Genomic DNA, 22,520 nt, shown 5'->3' with positions numbered 1-22,520 from the left:
TTTTGGTTGCATTCTGTTAATTATGTAGAAAGAACAGATTGACATAGCCATATTACAACAAGACTTGGAATTATATGGTTAGAGATGAATCGATTGAGTAGAAATGAGGGACAATGGTCATGTTCTGGCAACCATTTTTAGGGTACAGTAAAAAAGGATTTACTGATGGATTGATGCAAAAAGAAGAGGAAGGGTGACTTCATGTTTTCTGACAGTAGTACCATTATAAATAGATATATAATATTTACTATAATTGAACTATGAGGGATTATAATAGCTTATTTTTACTAAGATTTATATAATGAAAATATATTACAAATACATTGACAATCATATAATCAAATTATAAAATTCAAAGAAAACACAATTGTAGAAAATTAGTTTCATGAAAAATAACAGTGGTTCAGAAGATTATGAGAAGTTCTCATGTACAACTCTAATAAAATAGATTTGATAATATCAAGGAATAATTTTCCAAAGAAATTAAAATTATCAAAAATGTAAAATTAAAAAACATGAATAAATCAATAGTGTAGCAAGAAGGGAGAAAGGAATTTCTTCTTCAGTGTTAATGAACTAGGAAAAATTTTCCAACTGAATTCTTACAGCACATCAAGAAGCAAAAATTTTCATATTATATAATAATTCACTTTAAAAAGCTATATATTTTAAATTAAGTCTGTATGAAGATAGCATACAAAATAAATTGGAGGGTAATTTACATTTGTATTGATTGGAAACCTCAGTTGTAGAAAACAGAGCCACTCTACTTTAAGCAGTAAGATTTTTGTTTACTTTTATAGGTAGAATAAATGCACTGAATATTTATTGTTGTGAAATGAAATTAGTGGATTAAAATAACATTTTTAAAAATATCTATGATTCTGTGAGTTGACTGGGCTCAGCTGGGCAGTTGTTCCTTGGATTATTATGCATTTTTGTTGAATGTTGATTACATCTATCATCCTCTGGAAGCTCAACTGTACTGGGATTCCAAGAGGGCTCATTCAAATGCCTGGCAATTCATGTAGCTTATTGATTGGGGAATTCAGCTAAGTACCTGTCAACTGGAGGCATCTTCATGTAGCCTTTTCTTTTGGCTTATACTTTTCATTATATAACATTTGAATTCTGAAACTCAGTGTTCTGAGACAAAATACCAAGAGACTAAGGTGGAACCTAAGACTTATGACCTATTTTTAGAAGTCAGACAGTATCATATCTACCACATCCTGTTTAGTTACATAGCATTAGTTTAGTTTCAGTGTAGGAGGGAACTACATAGGACATGCGTACAGGAGGCATGGTTCTTTGGAAGAATCATTTTTGATGACTAGCTACTGCAATAAATTACTGTTCACAAGACTGAAGAGACCCAGACTTTAGGCTGTGTATCCAAGACGTAAAACAACCTCAACATACATTTCAGAACTATAGTACAGAAGAAGTTTCTGTCATAATTAAGAAGTTCAGAGATATAAATTCTTTCCTACACACTCCTGTCTCCAACTCAAAGTCTCCTGTATCATCACAGTGTGGGCCAGAAAGATGAAAATATCAAAAACTTCTCTTTACACTTACTATTGATATGACATTGAAAACTTAAGAAAAATATATCTATATGTAGAAACTTAGTTGCAAAGTCATTTGGATAATTTATTTTTTCTTTTCAGCATCTCACACAGAAAGGCATGTTAGACACATTTTGAATTGGTATTGATGGAGAAAAAATATATGACCAAATAGGTGTGAATAGTTAGTTAACAAGAAGAATGGGAGCATTACCATGATATCACACTTTAATTGAATAAAGAAAAAGAAATGTAATACATTTCAGCAGACAATAAAAAGACAATAAAATTCAACAAAATCTTGTTAAATAAAGAATAAGTTTTAACTTCATTATGTTAATTATTAATTAATATTTTTCTTATAGTAATTTCATTATCTTGTGCAGGATTGTATTGCTAGTTTGTGGCAGGTGTAATTGAACCTTTGTTGATTTCTAATCAAGGTGCCATTGCAATATTATACATTACATGATTATGAATTCATAGAAAATAAACCTTAGCCTAGAATTTTAAAATGGTAAAGAGTTAATAGTGCTTTAGAAATTTATTGCTTTTACTTTTAAAATAAATACAACAAATGTCCTCTCTTCTTTATTCATTTTTCTGTTCTATTGAGTTCCTATTGCTGATCAAGAAGTTATTCTGATAAAAGCTGAAATTAAAGAATGATGAAGGTGTTTAAGATTTTGGCGTGTTGTACTCTAATATTCAAAATTACATTTATAAAGTATTATAAACTTTTTGTAAAATATTATAATATATTTTCCTTTTTTAGGCTATAGTTATGGGACAGTTTCTGATAATCATATGCATTTAAGGATAGGATTATCAACAGAAAATAAAGAAAATCAGGAACAACTAATGAAGGTATGTGTTCAACATTTGACAGAAAATACTCAATATTGCGATTAGAAATTTGTCTTTTAAGCTTACATAGGATGAGAGTTCATTGATTTTAAGTTCACTGGTTTAAAATATGATTGTTTTTAAACAAGTCATTTTTTATTTTATGGTTTCCTCTTGAATAGTATATGAAACCACACAAATTTCAATCTGTGAGAACGTTAAAATAATAATTTGAGCCATCAGTATTTGGAAGTTTAATGTTCATATAGATAAACCAGTATTCATGATATTTTTTTCCTAAATGTTCAGAGGAAAACAATGAATATATTCTTGTGTTTACTATCTTTCTTAGAAATTTACAGTGTTTCAGCAAAGACCTTAAATACTGCATAGAAACTTTGAATGTATAAGAGTTTATATTACTTTTTAAAAGCAGATAAAAGAAAGGATTCTTAAAAATAAAATTAAAAGGGAGTGTAGTATTTTATTGGGTTAAAACCTCACAAATATATTAAAGAGAATCTCTTCCTCAGATTTATTCACTGGGTTCAATTTACTCTCATTTTACCTCTCTCTTATCTAACTCTGTTTATACTTAAGATGTTTAATATAATTTAAAAATTTTGACTCTTACTCTTTCTGTGGTACTGCAAATTAGAATATTTTTTAAATTATCATACTGCTGACTCCTTGGAATAAATATCTTCTATCTTTCCAACTGGAGTATTGTAGGAATAAAATTATGGATAAGTGTTGATCAAAATTATCACTTATGCATATCACTTATGTAAATAGAGAATTTTTAGCTCTCTTTTTTGTCATATTGAATTCATTGATAATTTTTTATGCAGGAACAATTACTATACCTAAGAAAGAAATGCATTAGTAAAATAGTTATTAATATTAACATTTTGAAAAAATATAAAACATATTAACTAAAGATGGTAGATTAATCTTAAAATGAATTGAGCCCTGGGGTTGCAGCTCAATGGTAGAGTGCTTGCCTAGCTTGTATGAGGCAATGGGTTCCATCCTCAGTACCACATAAAAATAATTAAATAAAGGTATTATGTCCATCTACTATCAAAAAATTATTTTAAAAAATGATTAGGGTTTGGAAAACATTGAGAGGGTAAAATATTTTCTGCATGTGAAAATATTTTTATTCATGAGGAAAATAATTATCAATGCACTATAGATTTGTATATACAGAGGTTTTAGAAAGTAAAATTCTATATTATATATGTTTAATTCACTACTGAAGTCATAATTTTATTCTATCTTGATTTTATTTAATTATTGGTACTCTTTTAACCTCTTAGATATTAACTGAAATAGAAAAAGAAGAATTTATGAGAAGTAAATCCCATTGTGAAAATCCTGACTTGGTTCCTGAGCCTGATCTTTGTGACTTGCCTATTGATGAACATGCTTTACCAGGTGTGCCACACTGCTCAATATTTTTGACAATTTGTATGATTGATCATAGTTATCTGAAAAAATATTGGATAGTTTTCTTTTTATGGAATATTTTAAGGCAAGGCAAGTATTTTGACTTCTTTATTGACTGCAGTGGAATGTCCATGTGTATTCAATAATGTGTTTGCATATTATCACTTTTCTATTTTTTTAATATATTTATGTTAATTATGTAAAATTATGGGGTTTTTATTGTTTTTTTTTGGGGGGGGGCGGTGGGGTACCAGGGATTGAACCCAAAGGCAATTAATCACTGTGCCACCTCTCCAGCACTTTTATTTTTGGAGACAGTGTCATGCTAAGTTGCTTAGGGCCTCACTAAGTTGCTGAGGCTGACCTCGAATTTATGATTCTCCTGCCTCAGCTTACTGTGTTTGCTGGGATTATAGACATGTACCACAGCACCCAGCCAAATTTACTTTTATATGTTAAATTGATTCACGTTGTACAGATTTGATTTACGAATAATACTGTTATTATTCTTTATGAATGCAGATGATGCTGATATAAATTTTGGATATTTTGAAGTTGAAGAAAGATGTAGACAGTCTTTTGAAGCCTGGCAAGACAAACAGAAAGAACTAGAAGATAAAGATAAAGAAATTCTCAAAGCTCAGAGGGATAAAGAAGAAAAGCAATTTCAAGAGGAAGAAGAAAAGAGACATTGCTGGATGAAACAATTTGAGGTTGAAAAGAAAAAATTAGAGAATATACAGAAGGTACATTTTGGTTCTGATTTTTTCATGTATTTTAAAAGTCATGTACCTATTTTTTAAATGCAGCTACCTATGAAGAATATTGCTGTTTGTATTACAGTGTGGATTGAAATTTATTCTGTGGATTTTAATTGCTCCTGGTAATGGAAGCAATTTACTGTGAATTAATGATATTTAATATGGGCTACTTGATTAGATTGCACAGGAATTTCATATACTTCTTTGTATCTTAGGAGCCCTGGAGTATATGAAGTTTCAAAGATCATGCTATATATTCTGAAATTTATAATATAAACTTGCTTTTTCCATAACATTATAAATTTAGGAAAAGATAGCTTTATTGATTAAACAGTGCCTTTGCTATGTGATCTAGCATGTGATATATTATGTAGAATATGTAATATGACATATTTGGTAGAAGTAGTTCAACCATTTAGGAGATATTCTATGTCCTGATAACTGAGCTAATTCGTTGAAGTGCACAGAGTTTTGAACTTGTTTTTATTTCTGTTTTGTGTGTCCAAACTGTCTGATATCCACAGTCAAGTCTTCATAGTGGCATATTGAGAAAACTGAGGATTTTAGAATCCTACATGTAGGTCATAAAGGTCTTAGATTGTCTAGGTAACAAGCAAGACCATGTCTTGTCTTTCATTACCAAAGTTGATAGATGTATTATCCAGAACTTGGTGATTTTGACTGTTACATATAGAGAACATTTGCATGTGATTATTTCGGCAACTCAGAGTATTCTAATCCTCCATGTTGAGTACATTTTATTTCATGATTATATAGAAAATAAATAAACTAAAAACTCTCATAATTTTGTAGAAAAAGTTTTATAATATTGTAGAACCTTAAGGCTGGCTTGTGGGTCAGTATAGAGCACTTGCCTAGCAAGTGTGAGGCACTGGGTTCAATTCTCAGCACCACATATAAATAAATTAATAAAATAAAAGTTCATCAACATCTAAAAACAATTTAAAAAATGTTGTGGAACCTTTTCTAATAGTTATGTATAACTTTTCTGTACTTATATTTTCCTTTGCACAAACCACAATAACATAGTCATTTCTAAAACTAGAAACTTCTTTTAAAATTCCAGAAAAGGTTTGAATATAACGTAGCTTATGAGAGGAGTGTTTTCTAGCTTGTGCTGAAATACATAAATGAAATTGAGTGTTAGTGGTACTTTCAGGTTTAGAAAACATCTGATTTTTTAATTCTACCTAGTGAAGTTGTTGTTTTTATTTGCATGATAATAAAAATTTACTGACTTCTTCAAGGGCAAAGTATTCACCTGTGTGCTTAGATGATACCAAAGAAATCCCCACTATGAAAGAATTGTAACTTGCCAGGTGTGGTGGTGCTTGCCTGTAATCCCACCAGCTCTGGAGGCTAAGGCAGAAGGATCATGAGTTCAAAGACAGCCTCAGCAAAAGCCAGGTGCTAAGCAACTCAGTGAGACCTTGTCTCTAAATAAAATACAAAATAGGTCTGGAGATGTAGCTTAGTGGTCTAGTCCCCTGAATTCAATCCATGTTACTAAAAAAATTAGAATTGTAATACACTCTTTGAAGCTAATCAGCATTTATTATAAAATTATTATTTAAGAAAAATGTGATGAGTAGATTGAATGAATTACCGAGTTTGTACTTTATTATGCCTTAGAACATAAAATTTTTCCAATTATACTGTTCCACAATTTTATGCTGTATTCTAAATACATAATTTACTACCTTCCCAGTATTTCTTTTCTATGCTTTTTGTGAGCTTTTCTTACCCTAAATGGTTGTCATAAATCTTAGTGGTTCCATCCTACTCTTCCTCTCTCGTTGTTTACAAATAATCACGTTATATTTTTTGCATCAATCATAGACTGCTTCTTTTATCTAATCCAACATCTGGTTTCTGGTTAGCCTCAACATCTTTGCTTATCCTTTTTTTTTTTTTTTGTCTTGCTTCCTCCCAGTAAGAATCTTTCTTCTTTCTGTCAAAGGTTATCTTTTCTCCTTAGCTTTATAGTGTGCCATTTTCAACTTACCCATGCTTGTTTTCTATACACTTAAACACCTCTATAAGCTTCCTCCTTACTCATTTTTTAAGTGGACACAATGCCTTATTTATTCGTTTATTTTTATGTGGCCCTGGGGATGGAATTCAGTCCTCATGCCTGCTAGGCAAGCACTCTACCACTGAGCCACAACCCCGGCCCTTCCTCCTTTCTTATTCTTTATCAACAGGTTCAGTTTTCTCCCATCCTAAGAAGAAAAGAAAATCATGTAGTAACCTTTGTTTTGTCTCATGTTAGATGCTCTTTAGATTTACTTATAGACAAGCTTCTTAAAAAATAATTATTTTCATTATATTCCTGATCTCATCCCTGATACGGTACTAAATCTGCTAGGGTTCTTGCATGGTTACCCCACTGAACAAAAAAATGGCTCTTCAAAAAGAAAATCCATGATCTCTAAACACTATATTATGAGGCTTTTTATTGGTTCTTATAGGCCTCTGAAGCATTTTATGCCTGCAAAATTTTGATTTTGGACCATTTTCTTTCCTCTTGATTCATATGGGAGTCACTCTGTCTTTATTCCCTTCTTACATGTTTATTATTTCCTCCTCCATGTCTGTTTCAGACTTATTATTCTTTCTTTTGTTTTTTTCATATTTTACAGGGCTATTATATTTGTATATAATAGTAGGATTCATTGTTGCATGTTCATATATGCATACTATATGATAATAGAATATGGCCAATATTACACTTCTCTTTCTCTTGCTGTCCTTGTAAATGATATTATCAAGGATTCCACCCTCTGCCTTTTTTGTCTTATTAATCCATACACTTTTTTGGTAACCTCATCCATAGCTATGCCTGTTCAGAACCAAATCTATTTTTATAACAAAATAAAGTATACTATGTAACTCTTACACTTTTTATGTCTAAAACTGAATGCATTATCTTTTTTTTCTGAATTGTGTTCCTCCTCTGGTTCTCTTATATTCAGTAAGCAAAGCAGTTATTTGTCCAAGCTAATGAACCAAAAGAGAGGAGGGGCAGGAATGGAGAGAGAGAGAGAGAGAGAGAGAGAGAGAGAGAGAGAGAGAGAGAAAATGAATATAATTTTTTACCCTTACCTCTCTTTTTATTACTTGCTTCCTTCTAATAGTTGTTTAATCCATCTTCTCTTAAATACATATTACTGATACTTTAAAGTAGCTCAGCCTTTATGAGTGTTTAGCCTAGAATATATACTATACTTTGTAAGTGTTTTGGTCTTATACACAGTGCTGTCAAAGGCTATTTTTAAAAATTTATTTCCCCACTTATATGTCATCAAAAGGCACCACATGTTGAATAAGATAGGTTCAAAGAAAATTCCCCCCTTCCTTTGTATCTATTCAGTTGGTGGTTTTTAACAATTTCACATTAACATGTTTTTAAAATATTTTTATCAGTTGTTGATGGATCTTTATTTTATTTATTTATTTATATGTGGTGTTGAGAATTGAACCCAGTGCCTCACACATGCTAGGCAAGTTGGTCTACCACTGAGCCACAACCCCAGCCCCACATTAACATAGTTTTCACTTCTATTCTCACTCCTGCCACTGTATCTACAGAAGGCTCTCAGTGATTCTCACACAGACATCTTACTTTCCACACTGATCTTAGTATTCCCCTTGTTATTCCCCAAATTCTATTTGAAATAAACTTAATATTTTTCTGAAAATACAGCTTTATTCATTTTCTTTATTTGAAATCCTTAGTAGATTCTGAAAATATCTACTCCACCTGTTGAAAACCTAGTCATTTCAAGTATAATATCCTGCATAAAACTTTTCACCATCAGTAATTATAACAACCATTCCTACTGTGACCCTTTATAGTTCTTCTCTTATGATAAACTCATTCTGCTAAGTGGGGTAATGTGTAAACTTGTGGCACTGTTCCCATACTAGAAGCTGAGTTTTTGATGAAGGGTTCTGTTTTATATTGATTTTATTTTATTCTGAAGAGTCTTAAATAAATATGTCCTAATAAAAATGTATTGAAGGAAAACCATTACTTACTGATTTATTATGTGAATTAAATGGTATGCTGTATAGAGAAAAAAATTATAATGTAAAAGTCAGTTTGCAATCTTGTTATTTATAAGTTTTGCAGTACCAAACAGTATTTCTAGCCAACATATTTCATTATATGAGCAACATGTTCAGATAACTAAAATAGCTTTCCTAGGTTGTAAACATATTTATGTCCTAAAAATGGGACCCTAGGTATCATTTATCTGATGCTTTAATTTCACACTGGATTTGAATTGAAAGTTTTTAAACCAGGACTTTTTGATGTGTTGTCATCTTTACTCACTATGTACAAATATAAATTGTGAGAATCATATATAATGAATATAATATTCTTAGATATGTATGTGAGTAAAATAACACTTTATTATTATCATATTTTCAGCAAGAACAGGACAAGATGAATGAGGAGCTCCATGAAGAAGAGAAAATGTGGAAAGAAAAATTTAAACAGCATGAGGTATTTATTTTTTGTTTTTAATCAGTACATTACTCTTTCTCCATTTGAAATAAATTTTTATGCTTGAAATTGGCTTTTTAAAATAATATTGCTTAGCTGATATAGAATTTATTGCAGCATTAAAAAAATCCTCAGAAAAGAGAAGAAAATCATGGCATTTGCAGGTAAATGTATGGAGTTGGATAAGATAATGCTAAGTAAAGTTAGCCAATCCCCCCCCAAGAAAACAAATGCCAAATGTTTTCTCTGATATAAGTTGACTGACTCATAGAGGGGTAGGGAGGGGGAGCATGGGAGGAATAGACAAACTCTAGATAGGGCAGAGGAGTGGGAGGGGAAGAGAGAGGGCAGGGGATTAGCAATGATGGTGGAATGTGATGGACATCATTATCCAATGTACATGTATAAAGACATGAATTGGTGTGAACATACTTTATATACAACCAGAGATATGAAAAATTGTGCTCTATATGTGTAATAAGAATTGTAATGCATTTCGCTGTCATGTATTTAAAAAATAACATCAATTAAAAAAATCCTCAGAAGCTCTCCTTGAAATGGAATGTTCTGCAAATAATAAATAACTAGTTCAATGAATGTGTCTTTATAAAACTGCAATTCTAAAATTTCATTTAGGATTTAAGGAAAGATACTATTACAAGGATTTCATTATGTTTAAAGATGGTTAAGAAGAGTTACTGTTTGTTGAACACAATTGTTAAATAATACATTTGAATTTAAGATGATTCTGATGATAATAAATGTATTAATTTTAGTTTTTATTCACTTCAGTTTTTATATAAAAATATTTTAAGTAATAATATATATTAAGTAGATAAAGTTTCCTATGATCATGTTATCCAGCTAAATATTATTACTTTTATTTGTATTTCTTTCAAATCTATTTAGTATTTATACACTTCTGAAAAACTACATTCTACTGTAGATATTTTTTTTTAGTTTGTTCTAATTAGTTATACATGAGGGCACATTTTGATTCATTGTACACAAATAGAGCACAACTTTTCATTTCTCTGGTTGTACATGATGTAGTGTTGCACCATATGTGCAGTCATACATGTACCTATGTTAATGATGTTTTTCTCCTTCCACCATCTTTGCTGCTCCCATGCCCCCTCTTTTCCTCCCTCTCCTTTGCCCAAAGTTCCTCCATTCTCTCCTCTCTCCCCATTATGCATCAGCATCCACTTATCAGAGAGAACATTCTGCCTTTGTTTTTTGGGGTTTGGCTTACTTTGCTTAGCATGATATTCTCTAACTCCATCCATTTACCTGTAAATGCCATAATTTTATTTTTTTAATACTGTGTAGTATTCCATTGTGTATATGTACCTTAGTTTCCTTATCCATCTGTTGAAGGCATCGAGGTTGGTTCCACAGTTTAGCTATTGTGAATTGAGCTGCTACGAACATTGTTGTGGCTGTGTCACTGTAGTATGTTGATTTAAGTCCTTTGAGTATAGACTGAAGAGTGGGATAGTTAGGTCAAATGGTGGTTCCATTCCAAGTTTTCTAAGGGATCTCCATACTGCTTTCCATAGTTGTTGCACTAATTTGCAGTGCTACCAGCAATATAGGAGTGTACCTTTTTTTCCATATCCTCACCAACACTTATTATTGCTTGTTTTCTTGATAATTATCATTCTGACAGAAGTGATATGAAATCTAAGATTAGTTTTGATTGCATTTCACTAATTACTTCTGAGAAGTATCTGTTCAGTTTCTTAGCCCATTTGTGATAGGGTTATTTATTTTTTTGGTCTGAAGTTTTTTGAGTTCTTATCTATCCTGGAGATTTCTGCTCTGTTTGGTGTGTATGTGGTAAAGATGTTATCCTACTCTGTGGGCACTCTCTTTACATTATTGATTATTTCCTTTGTTGAACTAAAAATTATTAGGCATGTGAAAAGATAGATTCATATGAATGCCAAGAAAAAAAGAGAATAGTAGCCCACTTGTATATAATCCAAATACTGGACTTAGTGGAGCCACTAAAATAACTGTAACTATCATCACTAACAAAAAAGTTAGAAGGTGATGTGTAATATTTTAGAGAATTAAAATGTGTAATCAGATATCAAGTATACGCTGTAGAGTTTAAAAATTCAGTATAAAAATTAAAAAATCATGGGATGAGTTTGACAGTATATTGGACATAGCAAATGTGAGTATTGATCAAAGAGAAGAGAATTCAATAGAAAATATTCAAATTAATGTACAAAGAGAACAAAAAATGGGTAAAACAAAGAGCATAAGAAGCGTATAATGCATAGTGAAAAGTTACAAAAGTTGTCTGATAATCTTGAAAGAAGAGCATGGAGAGAATGGAGCAGAAGCAATGGGTAAGGATATAATGTCTGAAAAGAGTTCAAATACCTTAAAAAATCAATCTGAACATTCAGAGATGACTAATGATTTATAAATAAGATAGGCACAAAGAAAATTTCACTGGGAATTTAATAGTGCAGCTACTGAAATTCAAGACACAGGAAAAAATAGTCTTAGGAACATCTTAGAGGAAAAGAAAAACACATTACCTAAAAACAGATAAAAAATAACAAAACAGTAGAATTTGAAAACAAAATGATAGAAGGGAGAAGACAATGGAACAGAAAATTCAAGTGTTAAATGTTAATGACTTTTTCTTTCTTTCTTTTTCTTTTTTTTTTTTTTTTAGTATTTTTTTTAATCCTGATTCTTCTCCTAATCAGTGTAACTCTTTTTACTTTTCCTGGAGTATATGCTAAATAGTTGTCAAGAAAATATTTTTGAATGGTTAATTTGCGTAGTCTTTGTAGTTAGAAATGTATTGATTTAGCTTGCAAAACTGAATAATTAGTTTATTTGGTTATATAATTCATATTAATTGCTGTTTATTTTCAGTAATTTAAAGATGTAGCTCCTTGTGTATTTATTTATTTTTGCCAGTTGTAAATTTTATGGTTAGTCCTTACATTCTTTTGAAGCTTTTAGGATTTTCACTTTATAAATTCATCTGCATATATGTGATAGTTTTCTGTTATATGTCAGACACTTCTCTAAGTGTTTGCAATATAATTGTGAATAAAAAAGAACATGATATTTGCTTTCGTGGAGCTCTTTTTCCATGAAACTCTTATTTTGGGTTCTGAAATATTGCTACCACGTATCAAAATAGGTTGTGTGTGAGAGTTAAATAAACTCAGCTCTTTGTCCTATGGCATTTTATTTTAAAATATATGTTTTTCTACTATTTTCTTCCCTTCATTTTTCTTTTTTCACCGCCTTATTATTCTGAAGCTACTTTTGGTCAATTCCTTATCCCTCCCCCTATCTGCCGTATATTTCACGTCTTTGTTGAAAATATTTACTTTTGAAATTTTTCTTTAGGTAATCAGACATTCTGCCATTTTACTTTCAGCCATTCGGTTTGAGTTAGTCATATTTTTTATTTGAACACTTGCATTTTATGTTTATGTAAGGTTTTTTAAAAATATTTTTCTGAAAAGTCATCTACATTTAAGGTTTTGTCTCGTGTAATAGTTCTCTTTGCTCAGAAATTGATACTTCTTTTAATAATAATGCATTTAATAATAATAATGCATTATTAAATGCATTATCTCACATCCTTATGTTAGTTTCCCTTAAATATTTGCTGAATGTTTTGATCCTTTTGTTTTTGTTTTAAGATTCTAGTGATAATGATATTTTCTTACCTAGCTCCAACTTATCTCATTTTATGTATATATCAACTTTCTTGAGAGCTGAGAAGGAATGAAATATGTGAATAGACTGTTTCTTAATATTGCTTACACACATGGGCTACTTCACCGTCTTGGTATCCTAAGGCTCATAGGAGAATTTCATGCTCTGTAGTTCAGTGCTAGCTCTCCATGTCCTTTATCAGATTGCCCATCACAGAATGTTTGAATTCCTTTTCACATACATAAATTTTGGCTTATGGTTTCTCCCTCCTCCCTCCCTCCCTCCCTCTTCCTTCCTTCCCCTTCCTTCCTTCCTTCCTTCCTTCCTTCCTTCCTTCCTTCCTTCCTTTCTTTCTTTCTTTCTTTTTCTGTGTCATTCTGATTTCATATGCTTTCTATCTCAAAGAATCCCTCAATTTATACCCAGGTGGCTTAGTATCTTTATAAATTAGATGGTTTATTATTCTCATAATTTTAGAGTACCAACTTACCCATGTGACAGTCTTTTAAATATTTAAAAATTAATACCATTTAAAATAAATTACTTTAATCGCTTTAAGTGAATGTTATCGCAATTTCATTATGATTTCAGTTTTTATATTTATTTTTAATCTACAATTTTAAATATTTGAATAAAATTACATTTTTTTCATGTTATTACTATCCTACTTTATTTTAGGAATTTATGAGAAATTTGCATGTACAAATGGAAGAGGAAAGAACAAGGTTCAAGGATCTACAAGAAAAAGAAAAGATGCGTTTGTTAGAACTGCAGCATAATGCAGCTGTAAAAATTCAAGCTAAATATAAGGCATTCATAATCTACCAAAAATATAGCCCCATAATTAGAGACCGAATAGAACGAAAACAAAGGAAAGCAAAAGAGTTGAAAGAAAAGGAAGCAAATATACAACAGAAAGAGAAAGAAAATAGGAAAAAATTAGAGGAAGAACAAAGGATAGAAGAAGAGATAAAAAAACAGAAGCAAGAGGAAAGAAAAAGGAGAGAAAAAGTATATGAAGAAAAAAAGAACATCCTGAGACGAGAAAGAGAAGAACTACAAAACAAGGAAAAATTTAAATTAATAGAAGCTGCAAGCCAACAGCTTATAATAAATACCACATTGAAGAAGGGAGAACATAATGCCAAACATTTAACTATTGAAGATAAGTCAAAGAATAAGAGTGAGATAGCCAAAGAATTAGTGTATGAAAATTCAAAGAAGCAGGAAAATGTTCCTCTTTGGGTAGTTAAGAAATTGAATAAGAGTGAAAATATAGGTAGTCAGTTTGTCTTGAAAGAACCAATACAAGAACAATTGAAATCAAACCAAGCCATTTTGGCAGAATTAAAAATAGAAGAAACAAATGAAAGCCTAGCAAAAAAACAGTGTTCTGAAAAAATGATTAAGCAAGAAATAAAATATGAAGATATGTACAAAAGAACTGAATTAGAAATCTTAGATCTAAAAGAAAATATGATTGAACAGTTTCAGCAAGAATTAAAGACACAAACACAAAACCAGGAACAGGTGGAATATGCCATAAAGGAAAATGGGGGGGGAAAAGTCCAAATAATAATATTAGAATGTAATGAAGAAATGAATGATGTGAAGAACAATGAAGCACAGAAAATAATAGAATTTAATGAACAGAAAATGATACAAAAAGTAGAAAAAGAAGAGATATCACAAGGGAATGGATTATATGAAGAGAATACTTCCATTATTTCAATAAAGCAAAAACTACTACCATTAAAATTAGAAAATGCTGAAACTATGGAGGAATATCCAATACTACAAGAAAAAGAAATTAACTTAAAATCCAAAGAAGCTGAAGAAAACTCAAAAGACAATACTCTAAATAGTGACATTATGTTCTTTAACACCACTGATGCCATGGTAAATAGAGAAGGCAAAATAAATAAGCAAGATTACTTTTTGGATAGACTTGCTCTTCATGAAGATTTTAGTGGCTGTAATACAAAAAGCTCCTGGATTGCTAACAAAGAAAACTCTCTTATATCTGAGATTAATGAAATTCCAGAGGAGTGCCATGAAAACAGGGCTGAATGTGAAAGGATCATAACCTCTAAACTAGAGTCAACACTTTTATCTTCTATTGAGGAGAAGAGACTAGCTTGGCTAAAATCATTTAAACCTTGGTTTGAAATTTTCAGTCAAAATCAGCAGAAAAAAATTGTTAAAAGAAAGAGACCTTTGAAATGCCTAGCTAGTACGATGCCTCCTCTGAGCACATTAGAAATTCTTCAGTATGGCCGTTGGAATACTCTACAGCAGGTATGTCTAATTTCATAATGCTTTTTAATATTTAACCCAATTCTCAAAAGTGGAGCTTTACATTTTAATAGAATTAAATTTTGTATATAAGAAACTGTCTCTTAATAGACTTAAGTTAGTAATGAAATATTTCCCCATGTGGGAGGGGATTTATTTTTTAAATTTCATCTTCTTCAGGGCATTGCTTCCCTAAGAACTCTACAGAGCTTTGATTTACATTTTTCAATATCTTTAAGCTTACATACAAGAGCCCTATAGCAATTATTAAGGATGTAAGGAAGTATTTACAAATTTGAGAGTTGGAATTAGGGTAGAAATTTGATACTCAGGATTTGCTTTCCATATGGGCTACCACACCACCTAGTGGTGAATGTAATGAATTTCTCTATATGAGACCACTGCTGTGAAAAAATTTATTTGATAGAAGACTCTAGAATTCCTATACAGAAACACAATTATTTTGTTTTGTGCTTTATAAATGTGGTATATATCTGCTTCAAACTTAAAAACAATTCTCACCAAATGCTACATATTTTTAGTGGTTATGGAGATCATAGTTACAACCAAGATTAAGACAGAAACTCGGGAATGTGTAGAAAAACAGGAAAGAATATTTTAAACAGTGCAATACTAAAAGGATTTATGAATAAAATACACATAATTTAGTTAAACCCTGAAAGTCAAATATACTCATTTAAATTTTTGTATCAATAGATACTAGCAAAATGAACATTTGTATTAGTACATTATCTTATTCATTTCCTCTGCCAATATTTATTTATTTAATTGTTCAATATGATTGATTAATATTTACTGGTTTACTCAAGAGACAAGAACAACAAACCTAATGTTACACTATGGAGCTTAAACAAATACATAGATAAATACATTATTATAGATCTTGAAAATTTCTGCAAATAAGATTTTGGGGTAATCTCTGATAGATTGATGAAATAGGGAAGTTTCAGAAGTACAACTGAACCATGAAAAAAAAACAATACAATTAACAAGAACTAGAACATATATTTTGAAGTATTTCTATTTCCTAGGCAATGTATTACCAGATCTATCAGTTCTATAGAGCTACATATAGAATTCCCAATTGCTTGTTCTTTATTGTTTTCCTTGGGCTATGCTATCTCTGGAATGATTCTTCATGTGCTTTCCCCAAGACATTGTTTTGAGGTTTCCAATATGATGACTTTAGTAATTATCTTATTTAAGTAGTTTTCATTATAAATATCTACTCGAGTTAGGTAATAGTGAAAGCTTAAACTATACTAAATGCCTAAAATGTACTAATTTTAAAAGTAAAATTGAAATTAGAGAAACAATAATGCTCTACCCCTTTATTGTAGATCTCTAGTCTGTTCAGTGAGAAGAGCACTAAGGAAATAAAAGATGTATGAGCTCTTTCTCCTTTTACCTCCTGCCAATTCTCTGTTCCTTCTTTAGAACTCTTACCAATTTAGATAAAATGAAGATTAACTGTACTTTACTTCTTAGAGCAAGGCCTGGAAAGCCATAATGTATATAGATCACCTGAGAATTTGTGAAATGTTGATTCTGATATGATGGATCTTGTGATTAACAGACCAAAGGATTCTGCATGTTTTCAATGTCATTGAGGGATGATGTCACTGGTTCATGAACTAATTTGACTAACAGTTTCTAAAAGACCGTATAATCCTCTCAGTATTACAAAAAGCCTCTATTTTAAAGGTTTAATTTTTCTTTGAAGCATCATCATATATATATTATAAAGATGAAAAATGTGCATGAATATAAATGGACATATAAATGGTCAGGTGTTATATAATACTATCTTTTGTTTCCTGACTGTTCATGTAATTCTCTTTGGCAGATGTCTTATCATTGTGTCCTCATGCACCCTGTCACTGATCCATCACTTACTTTGATTTTCTAATCTCTTAGATTCATGTCTTTCTCCTTATCCTTGTCACTACTGCCATCTTTAGAAGGTCTTTGTGGAGAGAATTTTTAAGAGAAAAGTGTACTCTTCTGGAATTTCACCCAATAAATGAATTCATTTTGCTCATATTAATCTCTTACTTTGAAACTTTAGGACTTGAATCCGGTCTTCATTTTTTCTACAGTTCTTTATTTATTTCCAGGAATGTGATTTTGAGTATATAGTAGCAAGGATGAAAATATGGATGGATAAATGAATCCAGCTAAATGTTAATCTTATTTCTACATTACTGCTAGCTTCAAAGTTTAGAATAGATTAATTTAAAAGGAAACTACTACAAACTTTATTTGAGTTTAATGAAGTTTTAAAAGCTCTGTATTAAGATCTTGTTTTTAATTTAATTTTTGATATTTACTGGCAGAACTATTTACTGCTTCATAAGTTTGTGCAAGAATATTGACCTTTCTGAGCCTCAGTTTTGTCATTCATAAACTTGAAAAAACAATGTCTATTTTATAGTTTTAACACATTATTTCAAAGAACATGACCTAGAGCTCATCATCATGTATGTGTATTTGTGTATACATACATACATGTACATATATAATAGTCAATTGTAAAATGTGAGTGTCAATCTGATGAGAAAGGCAAATGGATTTTTGAGACCTGCTTGATACCTGTTTCATCTAAGAAGTTATACAGCTGAAGATACTATACCATCTCACTATATGTAACAATATACCAAAAGAAAATTACTGAAGAACAATGATTATAGATGTTTTAATTTTTCCTAGCTTTTGTGTTTTAGCAAATTATTTTTTCTTTTCTTTTTGGCATTTTGCTACCAATTATAACCAGTTGTAAGTAACAACCACCACAAAATGGATACTGAGCTTAAGGAATGGTTAATATTTCTTTATACCTAACATGAATGATAACATTTTAACTGCTAATTAACTTTTAGATCAACATTTCTCACTTTTACACAAGAAATTGTAATGGGCTGCTATTGGAATGGTACATGAATTACTAAAGTTATTTTCAAACTGTTCATGTAAACTACTAATCATACCTGAGACTTTCTGTCTTTGTTGCTAATTTTTTAAACAATATGATTTTTTTTCCTATTGAATAGATCTGAGACTGGGGCACTTAAAAAATGTCTTAGAAACATAAAAACAGTTGTTGCTTTCATTGCTTTTGCAATTACAGTTTACTATAAATAACTGATACACTTTAGGTTGAACTCAAGAATAATTTAGAATGAAATCTCTAAATAACAAACAACAGACATATAAATATATCTATATCTATCACATATATCTGTTTTAGGTCATTTTGGTTACAACTAGCTATTAAAGATTTGGAAATAATATAGTTGACTAAATAGAAATTTTATTTGGGATTTTTTTTTTTATTGTTGGTTGTTCAAAACATTACATAGTTCTTGATATATCATCTTTCACACTTTGCTTCAAGTGGGTTATGAACTCCCATTTTTAGCCCATATACAGATTGCAGAATCACATCAATTATACATCCATTGATTTACATATTGCCATACTAGTGACTGTCGTGTTCTGCTACCTTTCCTATCCTCTACTATCCCCCCTCCCCTCCCCTCCCCTCCCCTCTTCTCTCTCTACCCCCTCTACTGACCTTCATTTCTCTCACTTGTATTATTTTTCCCTTTCCCCTCATTTCCTCTTGTATGTTCTTTTGTATAACCCTGAGGGTCTCCTTCCATTTCCATGCAATTTCACTTTTCTCTCCCTTTCCCTCCCACCTCTCATCTCTGTTTAATGTTAATCTTCTTCTCATGCTCTTCGTCCCTACTCTGTTCTTAGTTACTCTCCTTATATCAAAGAAGACATTTGGCATTTGTTTTTTAGGGATTGGCTAGCTTCACTTAGCATAATCTGCTCTAGTGCCATCCATTTCCCTGCAAATTCTATGATTTTGTCATTTTTTAATGCAGAGTAATACTCCATTGTGTATAAATGCCACATTTTTTTATCCATTCGTCTATTGAAGGGCATCTGGGTTGGTTCCACAGTCTTGCTATTGTGAATTGAGCTGCTATGAACATCGAGGTAGCAGTGTCCCTGTAGCATGCTCTTTTTAGGTCTTTAGGGAATAGACCAAGAAGGGGAATAGCTGGGTCAAATGGTGGCTCCATTCCCAGCTTTCCAAGAAATCTCCATACTGCTTTCCAAATTGGCTGCACCAATTTGCAGTCCCACCAGCAATGTACAAGTGTACCCTTTTCCCCACATCCTCGCCAGCACTTGTTGTTGTTTGACTTCATAATGGCTGCCAATCTTACTGGAGTGAGATGGTATCTTAGGGTGGTTTTGATTTGCATTTCTCTGACTGCTAGAGATGGTGAGCATTTTTTCATGTACTTGTTGATCGATTGTATGTCCTCCTCTGAGAAGTGTCTGTTCAGGTCCTTGGCCCATTTGTTGATTGGGTTGTTTGTTCTCTTATTGTCTAATTTTTTGAGTTCTTTGTATACTCTGGATATTAGGGCTCTATCTGAAGTGTGAGGAGTAAAGATTTGTTCCCAGGATGTAGGCTCTCTATTTACCTCTCTTATTGTTTCTTTTGCTGAGAAAAAACTTTTTAGTTTGAGTAAGTCCCATTTGTTGATTCTAGTTATTAACTTTTGTGCTATGGGTGTTCTATTGAGGAATTTGGAGCCCGACCCCACAGTATGTAGATCGTAGCCAACTTTTTCTTCTATCAGACGGCGTGTCTCTGATTTGATATCAAGCTCCTTGATCCATTTTGAATTAACTTTTGTGCATGGCGAGAGAAAGGGATTCAGTTTCATTTTGTTGCATATGGATTTCCAGTTTTCCCAGCACCATTTGTTGAAGATGCTATCCTTCCTCCATTGCATGCTTTTAGCCCCTTTATCAAATATAAGATAGTTGTAGTTTTGTGGATTGGTTTCTGTGTCCTCTATTCTGTACCATTGGTCCACCCGCCTGTTTTGGTACCAGTACCATGCTGTTTTTGTTACTATTGCTCTGTAGTATAGTTTGAAGTCTGGTATGGCTATACCGCCTGATTCACACTTCCTGCTTAGCATTGTTTTTGCTATTCTGGGTCTTTTATTTTTCCATATGAATTTCATGATTGCTTTCTCTATTTCTACAAGAAATGCCGTTGGGATTTTGATTGGCATTGCATTAAACCTATAGAGAACATTTGGTAATATCGCGATTTTGATGATGTTAGTTCTGCCTATCCATGAACAGGGTATATTTTTCCATCTTCTAAGATCTTCTTCTATTTCTTTCTTTAGGGTTCTGTAGTTTTCATTGTATAAGTCTTTCACCTCTTTTGTTAGGTTGATTCCCAAGTATTTTATTTTTTTTGAAGATATTGTGAATGGAGTGGTTGTCCTCATTTCCATTTCAGAGGATTTGTCGCTGATATACAGGAATGCCTTTGATTTATGCGTGTTGATTTTATAACCTGCCACTTTGCTGAATTCATTTATTAGCTCTAATAGTTTCTTTGTAGAGCCTTTTGGGTCTGCTAGGTATAGAATCATATCATCTGCAAATAGTGATAATTTAAGTTCTTCTTTTCCTATTTTGATGCCTTTAATTTCTTTCGTCTGTCTAATTGCTCTGGCCAGTGTTTCGAGAACTATGTTGAACAGAAGTGGTGAAAGAGGGCATCCCTGTCTTGTTCCAGATTTTAGAGAGAATGCCTTCAATTTTTCTCCATTCAGAATGATGCTAGCCTGAGGCTTAGCATAGATTGCTTTTACAATATTGAGGTATGTTCCTGTTATCCCTAGTTTTTCTAGAGTTTTGAACATAGGGATGCTGTACTTTGTCGAATGCTTTTTCCGCATCTATCGAGATGATCATATGGTTCTTATTTTTAAGTCTATTGATGTGGTGAATAACATTTATTGATTTCCGTATATTGAACCAGCCTTGCATCCCAGGGATGAATCCTACTTGATCATGGTGCACAATTTTTTTGATATGTTTTTGTATCCGATTCGCCAGAATTTTATTGAGGATTTTTGCATCTAGGTTCATTAGAGATATTGGTCTGAAGTTTTCTTTCTTTGAAGTGTCTTTGTCTGGTTTAGGTATCAGGGTGATGTTGGCCTCGTAGAATGAATTTGGAAGTTCTCCCTCTTTTTCTATTTCCTGAAGTAGCTTGAAAAGTATTGGTATTAGTTCCTCTTTAAAGGTTTTGTAAAATTCTGCTGTATACCCATCCGGTCCTGGGCTTTTCTTAGTTGGTAGTCTTTTGATGGTTTCTTCTATTTCCTCGATTGATATTGGTCTGTTTAGGTTGTCTATATGCTCCTGACTCAATCTGGGCAGATCATATGACTTAAGAAATTTATCTATGCCTTCACTATCTTCTAATGTATTGGAGTATAAGGATTCAAAATAATTTTTGATTATCTTCTGTATATCTGAAGTGTCTGTTGTGATATTGCCTTTTTCATCCCGTATGCTAGTAATTTGAGTTCTCTCTCTTCTTCTCTTCGCTAGCATGGCTAAGGGTCAGTCGATTTTGTTTATTTTTTCAAAGAACCAACTTTTAGTTTTGTCAATTTTTTCTATTGTTTCTTTTGTTTCGATTTCATTAATTTCAGCTCTGATTTTAATTATTTCTTGCCTTCTACTTCTTTTGCTGTTGTTTTGCTCTTCTTTTTCAAGGATTTTTGAGATGAAGTATGAGATCATTTATTTGTTGGTTTTTTCTTTTTTTAAGGAATGAACTCCAAGCAATGAATTTTCCTCTTAGAACTGCTTTCAATGTGTCCCATAGATTCCGATATGTTGTGTCTGTGTTTTCATTAATCTCTAAGAATTTTTTAATTTCCTCCTTGATGTCTTCTATAACCCATTGATCATTCAGTAACCTATTGTTCATTCTCCAAGTGATGTATGCTTTTTCCTTCCTTCTTTTATCGTTGATTTTCAGTTTCATTCCATTATGATCAGATAGGATGCATGGTATTATCTCTACTCCTTTATATTGTCTGAGAGTTGCCCTGTGACATAATATATGATCTATTTTTGAGAAGGAACCATGTGCTGCTGAGAAAAAAGTGTAACTGCTTGATGTTGGGTGGTATATTCTATATATGTCAATTAAGTCTAGGTTATTAATTGTGTTATTGAGTTCTATAGTTTCCTTATTCAACTTTTGTTTGGAAGATCTGTCCAGTGGCGAGAGAGGTGTGTTGAAGTCTCCCATGATTATTGTATGGTGGTCTATTAGACTCTTGAACTTGAGAAGAGTTTGTTTGATGAACATAGCTGCACCATTGTTTGGGGCATATATATTTATGATTGTTATGTCTTGTTGGTGTATGGTTCCCTTAAGCAGTATGTAGTGTCCCTCTTTATCCCTTTTGATTAACTTTGGCT

The 22,520-nt window shown here is 31.7% G+C and overlaps 1 protein-coding gene across 1 annotated transcript in view; it reads left to right on the top strand.

Moving 5' to 3' along the window:
• Lrriq1 (leucine rich repeats and IQ motif containing 1) overlaps nucleotides 1-22,520 on the top strand; it is a 170,400-nt gene that overhangs the window by 2,785 nt on the left and 145,095 nt on the right. The window contains exons 3-8 of the mRNA XM_071609153.1: nucleotides 408-428; nucleotides 2,347-2,438; nucleotides 3,740-3,857; nucleotides 4,392-4,615; nucleotides 9,090-9,164; nucleotides 13,548-15,167. Coding sequence (XP_071465254.1) covers nucleotides 408-428; nucleotides 2,347-2,438; nucleotides 3,740-3,857; nucleotides 4,392-4,615; nucleotides 9,090-9,164; nucleotides 13,548-15,167 — 2,150 coding nt within the window. The remainder of the gene's footprint in view (nucleotides 1-407; nucleotides 429-2,346; nucleotides 2,439-3,739; nucleotides 3,858-4,391; nucleotides 4,616-9,089; nucleotides 9,165-13,547; nucleotides 15,168-22,520) is intronic.

The sequence above is a fragment of the Marmota flaviventris genome, chromosome 3 (assembly GCF_047511675.1).
Source record: "Marmota flaviventris isolate mMarFla1 chromosome 3, mMarFla1.hap1, whole genome shotgun sequence".
NCBI lineage: Eukaryota > Metazoa > Chordata > Mammalia > Rodentia > Sciuridae > Marmota > Marmota flaviventris.
The sequence above is the reverse complement of the archived record's forward strand: the minus strand, read 5'-3'. Positions and strand labels throughout refer to the sequence as shown.